This window comes from Oncorhynchus tshawytscha, linkage group LG02 (genome assembly GCF_018296145.1).
Source record: "Oncorhynchus tshawytscha isolate Ot180627B linkage group LG02, Otsh_v2.0, whole genome shotgun sequence".
NCBI classification, from domain to species: Eukaryota; Metazoa; Chordata; class Actinopteri; order Salmoniformes; family Salmonidae; genus Oncorhynchus; species Oncorhynchus tshawytscha.
This window is the reverse complement of record NC_056430.1, coordinates 69,754,873-69,762,372: the sequence shown is the minus strand read 5'-3', so window position 1 is coordinate 69,762,372 and position 7,500 is coordinate 69,754,873. Positions and strand designations below refer to the sequence as shown.

General features: G+C 42.9%; 1 protein-coding gene across 1 annotated transcript in view; it reads right to left on the bottom strand.

Moving 5' to 3' along the window:
• LOC112234947 (sodium/potassium/calcium exchanger 3) overlaps nucleotides 1-7,500 on the bottom strand; it is a 77,159-nt gene that overhangs the window by 6,019 nt on the left and 63,640 nt on the right. The window contains exons 4-7 of the mRNA XM_042303711.1: nucleotides 5,864-5,938; nucleotides 5,086-5,170; nucleotides 4,390-4,493; nucleotides 2,211-2,285 (exon numbers count right to left, since the gene is read on the bottom strand). Of these exons, the coding sequence (XP_042159645.1) occupies nucleotides 2,211-2,285; nucleotides 4,390-4,493; nucleotides 5,086-5,170; nucleotides 5,864-5,938 (339 nt within the window). The remainder of the gene's footprint in view (nucleotides 1-2,210; nucleotides 2,286-4,389; nucleotides 4,494-5,085; nucleotides 5,171-5,863; nucleotides 5,939-7,500) is intronic.

Sequence of the window (7,500 nt, the reverse complement as noted above, 5' to 3'; positions counted from 1 at the left end):
GCAATTTCCAAACGCCTGAAGGTACCACGTTCATCTGAACAAACAATAGTACACAAGTATAAACACCGTGGGACCACGCAGCTGTCATACCGCTCGGGAAGGAGACGCGTTCTGTCTCCTAGAGATGAATGTAAAAAGTAGCCTTCCACAAGCTTCCCACAATAAGTTCGGGTGAATTTTGATCCATTCCTCCTGACAAAGCTGGTGTAACTGAGTCAGGTTTGTACACACACTTTTTCAGTTCTGCCCATTTTGCCACAACTTTGAAAAACAAGTTTTAATGACTCCAACGCAAGTGTATGTGAACTTCCGACTTCAACTGTATATACACAAATATTTTTTAAAGTGAGAGGGATTGCACAATAAGCCGAGGACTTGTTTCCATTATGGTCCCTAATTTGACATAAATACATATACAATGAAATAGATAGAGACGAAAAATGATCAACCTTCAGATTAGTATGAGGGGGGAGTTTAAGTACAATTCTTACAAGCTTGTTTGGCTGCTAGCTTATTGTTTAGATGTTTGGGGCTGCTGGTGAACCATGATGTGCAGGCATCATCAAAGAGACACTGGACTAGCGAACATCTGTACAGCCATAGCCTGCCTTACTGGCCTGCTGTAACATGTATTCTCCCTGTCCAGATCCCTGCACCATGCCGTGGGTGTCTGTACCTAGGTTTCCCTCCAATTGGTGACAGATTTTCATGCAAATATTCTAAAATATTCATAGAAACAATGCGCCATTTCCGTTTCCATTAGGAGAATTTGGCGCCTAACAACATGACAGAGAAGATTTTCCGATCCGACCTGGAGGATCTGATGGCCAAATGAGGCACATTTCCGTGCCCTTAAAAACAGCAATAACAAATGACAACAACAACCACTATTCCTCGTGTTTCGATGTGCAGCCTACGCAACACTTTAGAGCCTATTTATTTATTGGCTTTTAGGCTAATTCCTAAACTAATAATTGTCCACCTCGTGGTCAGAGATTTGAGCTCAAAATGTATCAGGGCATTGCATGCAAAGGCCTTTAGACTTAGGTGTCCACTGTATGATATAAATAGCGTAATAAATAAATATATATAGCCTATATAAAGGAAGAGAAGCTTAGGCTTAGACCCAGAGAGATGCCGTAGCATGCTATGACACCGACACGCATCTCCTCATGTCAGATGGCTACTGCGTCTGCTATTCAGATATAGGCGTACAGAAGGGGGCTAATTCGTACATTTTTAGGTCCGACTATTTTGTATAAAGATAAGCGTTAGATTATAGGAGTAAGTCTGGTAGGCCTGAAACAGACTTCCTCAGCTCAAGTCAGTTGTAGTGATGTGGCGCACTGCCTTCATATCATAGGCCGGCAGTAGCTAAAGCTTAATAATAGCCACACCAAACCTTCACAAATGCTTTTAAACTTTATTAGGTTAATGTCAAAAGTAAGTCAAGCCATTGTTTATAGGGAAAATGCGAGCAGAAGAGGGAATGTAAACCAGGGGGAAAAAACCCACTACCCTCCCAAAAGTCAAAAGAACAAAGTTTGACAACCCTCCCTGATTTTGGACCACCCATCCCCCCCGGTAAATGTCCATCTGTCCCTAGCGGACATCGCTCAGTTCTGCCTCCAGGGAAAAATTCATGACAATAAACGTCAACCTGCATTATAATTCAGTTCAGTGGAGTTGTCGTTTATCTACGTCAGTCAGACCCAGTGTTGTGTTTAATTGGGGGGAGTGATGCGTGATGAGTCTGTCTGCACATCAGAGCAGGGTTCTCAGACAGACTGGTCCAGCTGATGTTCTGTCTCGAGCTGAACTCTCTCTATCAGACAGACTGGTCCAGCTGATGTTCTGTCTCGAGCTGAACTCTCTCTATCAGACAGACTGGTCCAGCTGATGTTCTGTCTCAAGCTAAACTCTCTCTATCAGACAGACTGGTCCAGCTGATGTTCAGTCTCTATCTGTTTCTCTGTCTTTATGTCTCTCTTGTCTTTACCAGTCTGTATGTCTACCTCTCTCTCTCTCTCTCTCTCTCTCTCTCTCTCTCTCTCTCTCTTTCTTCTTCTTCCTCTCTCTGTCTCTTTCTCGCTCTCTCGCTCTTTGTAACGCAGGGAGAACTCAGGTGTTGGCACGCTGCTTGTGTGTGTATCCGTGCATGCGTGTGTGTGTGTGTGTGTGCGCGCGCACGTGTGTGTTTGGCCACTTACTGCAATGAGGGCTGCGATAGAGAGCGTGTAGTAGGCGGAGTCTCTGAGTAGTGTCCAATGGGAGAGCTTCACAGCCTAGAGACAGATGGAGAGAAGACAAACAGGACACAAACAAAAGACACAGCATTATCACACTGATGAACTGCAGTCAAGCATACCCTCATGATAGCACTTTATATTGCCGGCGGTTTGGCCCAACAATAACGATTACAGCTCCAGTTCCCTCACAAGCATACCGAGATACACGAAGAGCTCTTGAGGTGACCTGAATAGATCCCACTGCGTAGAAAGGACAAGCAGGCAGTGCTCACCTACTCCAAAAAGGTGTCGGTGTATTCATTGATTTGACATAATGATATGCAGCACAGGCAGCCTACCACACAGTGACTAATGTGTTATAGAGCCCGTATTTAGTATGCAAATCAACCCACACACACTACTACAGTGAAACACATATCTTCCTTAGAGAAACACAGTCAAGCCTTAGCCTGGTCCCAGATCTGTTTGTGCTGTATAGAAAACTCCTACAGTCATGTCATGCTAGACAGCACCAACAGATCTGGGATCAGGCTATCCAAACTGTTAAGCACATCATGTCTTCCTATGAGAAACACGTAGCCAAAGTCTGGTCCCAGATCTGTTTTTGCTGTATAGCCAGAATAGACCGTACGAGCTAGCAAGATGGTACAAACTGATCTCTACTAGATCAACAATAGTGAGGAGTATTAAGATGACTTTACAGTAATACACTGTATTCCTGGCAATATTAAGATGACTTTACAGTCATTTTTATTTATTTTTATTTTATTTCACCTTTATTTAACCAGGTAGGCAAGTTGAGAACAAGTTCTCATTTACAATTGCGACCTGGCCAAGATAAAGCAAAGCAGTTCGACAGATACAACGACACAGAGTTACACATGGAGTAAAACAAACATACAGTCAATAATACAGTATAAACAAGTCTATATACAATGTGAGCAAATGAGGTGAGAAGGGAGGTAAAGGCAAAAAAGGCCATGGTGGCAAAGTAAATACAATATAGCAAGTAAAACACTGGAATGGTAGTTTTGCAATGGAAGAATGTGCAAAGTAGAAATAAAAATAATGGGGTGCAAAGGAGCAAAATAAATAAATAAATAAAATACAGTAGGGAAAGAGGTAGTTGTTTGGGATAAATTATAGGTGGGCTATGTAATACACTGTTTCCTGGCAGTATTAAGATGACTTTACAGCAATATACTGTTTCCTAGGAGTATTAAGATTACTTTACAGTAATACACTGTTTCCTGGCAGTATTAAGATGACTTTACAGTAATACACTGTTTCCTAGGAGTATTGAGATGACTTTACAGTAATACACTGTTTCCTGGCAGTATTAAGATGACTTTACAGTAATACACTGTTTCCTAGGAGTATTGAGATGACTTTACAGTAATACACTGTTTCCTGGCAGTATTAAGATGACTTTACAGTAATACACTGTTTCCTAGGAGTATTAAGATGACTTTACAGTAATACACTGTTTCCTGGGAGTATTAAGATGACTTCACAGTAATACACTGTTTCCTGGCAGTAGGCTTTTACTTCCTTACATAATGGACAATCTGAGATCAAATCACTGTCTGCCCCCTATCATGTAAATGTTATGTCACCAGGGAGTATATCATGTTGGGTTCAGGCTTGGCATGGTGCAGGGATCTGGACAGGGAGACTACATGTTACAGTAGGCCAGTAAGGCAGGCTACAGATGTGATACCGTAACTCTGGTCAGTTCATAGTCATTATATAGGGTGTACTGTACGTGCAAATGTACTCACTTTGTATACATGTTGTTGTTGTTGTGGATATTCCCTGGACAACAGATATGGACAATAGACATGGACACTGTGTGTAGCCTACATTATGTCCAAGAGGCTTCTTATCTCTTACTTTTGTCAATATATATATTTTTTAGGTATTTTCTTAACACTTCATTGTTGGTTAAGGTCTCATAAGTAAGCATTTCACTGTAAAGTCGACACCTGTTGTATTCGATTTGAATGTGTGTCTATACATCTGTATTGTGTAGATATGTGTATGTACTGCGCTGTATTGAGATATACAAGCAAGTCAAAATACCAAGAACTCGTTCAGGAGCCACGTTTTTCTAAAATGACCTAACAGTATGACATCATACCTGGCCAGCAAAGATTCCACACACTCCGATGATGCAGAGGATGTTGAAGACTGCTGACCCCACAATGGTCCCCACACCCACATCTCCTTTAGTGATGAAGACCCCTGCGGAGAGGGACACACATGTACACACGGTATGACACGGCACTGTGTCCTTGTGTAACATGCAGTCTACTCCGGCAGATTCTGACGTCGCTAGTCTTAGCGGCGCTGTGGGTGTGTGTGTGTGTGTGTGTGTGTGTGTGTGTGTGTGTGTGTGTGGTGGCCCAGGATGACTGGATGTGATACATTGACAGTGGGATCAAACAACTGCCCCCGGCTGTCACAACACATATAAACAGCTCAGCCACGTCAAAGGGTTAAACTAAACTACAGAGTCTTGTTCTAAAAAACGTCTCTGTTTACAGTGAACACAACAGTCTGCTTCTAATCCACAGTGTTATCAAAAGTGCCAATCTAAAATACTGACGTCAGTCAGCGCATTGCTTCTCATCAGCTTCTCATCAATGTTCATTTCAACTATATTAACTGGATTAACATGTAATGTGTTGTTAATCCCTGTGTAGGTTCCTCTTCTACTGGGTTGTGTGTGTGTGTGTGTGTGTGTGTGTGTGTGTGTGTGTGTGTGTGTGTGTGTGTGTGTGTGCATGCATGCTAGTTAACTATGTGTGTTGCATGTGTGTGTGTTTTGTGTTACCTATGACAGAGGTGAAGAGTTCAGGGGCGGAGCTTCCAGCGGCCATAAAGGTTGCCCCTGCTACATCCTCGCTGAGATGAAGACGCTAGAGAGAGAAGAAGAGAGAGAGAGAGACAGAGAATGAGAGGGAGAGAGAGAGAAGAAACGAGAGAGAGAAAGAGAATGAGAGGGAGAGAAAGAGAAGAAAAGAGAGAGAGAAAGAGAATGAGAGGGAGAGAGAGAAGAAACGAGAGAGAGAACGAGAGGGAGAGAGAGAAGAAAAATAGAGAAAGAGAGATAGAAAGAGAATGAGGGAGAGAGAAGAAAAGAGAGAGAAAGAGAGATAGAAAGAGAATGAGAGGGAGAGAGAGGGAGAGAGAGGGAAAGAGAATGAGAGAAAGAGCGAGAGAAAGAGAGAGAGAAAGAGAGAGCGGGAGAGAGAAAGATAGAGCGAGAGAGGTAATATATAGACAAAAGCAAAAGTTGAGACTTGTCAACAGAAGCTTCACAGTATATCAGTGTAACACTGTAATAAGATGGAAGTGGCACAGGATCCAATATGTCATTGAGAGGAATACCACAGACTAACCCTTGACCCTGAACTGAACTGCGACCCTAACACACAGAAGGACAAACAGCAACATAAGCACATCTTATCCACATCTTGTTTTTCTGCATCCCAAATGGCACCCTATTCCCTATATAGTGCACTACCTTTGACCAGGGCCCATAGGTTAGTAAACTACAAATGGAATAGGCTGCCTTTTGGGATGCAGACTCTGTCTTTGTCCATACATACCTCACATATCTTCTCCAGCGAAGGGACAAAGTAATCGTCACAAACCAAGGCCAGGGCAATGAACATATACATGGCCTGAAAGGAAATAGACACAGAGAGGAAAGATAACAGGGGGGGTGTTCATTGAGTAATAATTTCCTATTCTTCTTGACTTTTGTATCTATTCTCACTGCATTTCTATCTGAACATTCGGTAATATTGCGTAACATTCTGTAAACAGTATACTCTCCTGAACAGCCCTGAGTAAATATGTTAGAGACACATGGATGGAAACCACCATCTGAATTTCATAAGAACACACTGTAGATGATGTGTCAGTGATATTGGACTAAACATGGCTTTATACATGCTGATGGCTAGCCAACAACCTAACTGCAAATCCCACCAAATCATAATATCCAAATCTGGTTTACTATAATACAAAAATCACTGGTACACTAATATCCTTCAAAACAAAAAGACACAGAATTAGTTCACCCACACAGCCACACAGAGACAGAGGGAGACAGAGGGAGACAGAGAGAGACAGAGAGAGACAGAGGGAGACAGAGAGAGACAGAGGGAGACAGAGGGCGCGGGAGGGAAAGAGAAAGAAAAAGAGAGAGAAAGAGAGAGAAAGAGAAAGAGAGAGAGAGAGAGGGAGAGAGAGAGAGAGGGAGAGAGAGAGAGAGAAAGACGAGATAGAGAGAAAGATGAGAGAGAGAGAGAGGGAGAGAGAGAGGGAGAGAGAAAGACGAGAGAGAGAGATAGAGAGGTAATACAGGAGAGAGGGAAAGAGAGCAAAAGAGAGAGAAACAGACAGGCAGAGAGAGGAAGAGATCATAGACACCGCACCGTGGTTGTATAGAAACACAGGTAAAGTAAACCCTTCAACCCTATGTCATAGTGCCATTAGCCTCTGTCTTCATCAATGGGCCTGACTAGGTAGGAGGGGTGGGATGGATTCATGAATTTGGTGAATCAGGGGTCTGAGGTAAAGTACAATCACTGCTAGAGATTTGAATCTGGGTGTGGAATCACATGGGGCTGAGAGGTTAGAGACAACAACAGATGGCAGTTAACAGAGTTGGAATACTGTGGCAGTATAGCAGCCGTCTCTCTCTCTATCCAGCTATGAAGTCCCGTTATGACTGGGCAGGGTGTGTTTGTGTGTGTGTGTGTGTGTGTGTGTGTGTGTGTGTGTGTGTGTGTGTGTGTGTGTGTGTGTGTGTGTGTATGTGGGTGGGTGTTTTTTTAGACACAGCATCGTCTCTGTGTTGTCTCTGTTATTAGACACAGCATCGTCTCTGTGTTGTCTCTGGTTTTAGACAGCATCATCTCTGTGTTGTCTCTGTTTTTAGACACAGCATCGTCTCTGTGTTGTCTCTGTTTTTAGACACAGCATTGTCTCTGTGTTGTCTGTTTTTAGACACAGCATCGTCTCTGTGTTGTCTCTGTTTTTAGACACAGCATCGTCTCTGTGTTGTCTCTGTTTTTAGACACAGCATCGTCTCTACGTTGTCTCTGTTTTTAGACACAGCATCGTCTCTGCGTTGTCTCTGTTTTTAGACACAGCATCATCTCTGTGTTGTCTCTGTTTTTAGACACAGCATCATCTCTGTGTTGTCTCTGTTTTTAGACACAGCATCGTCTCTGCG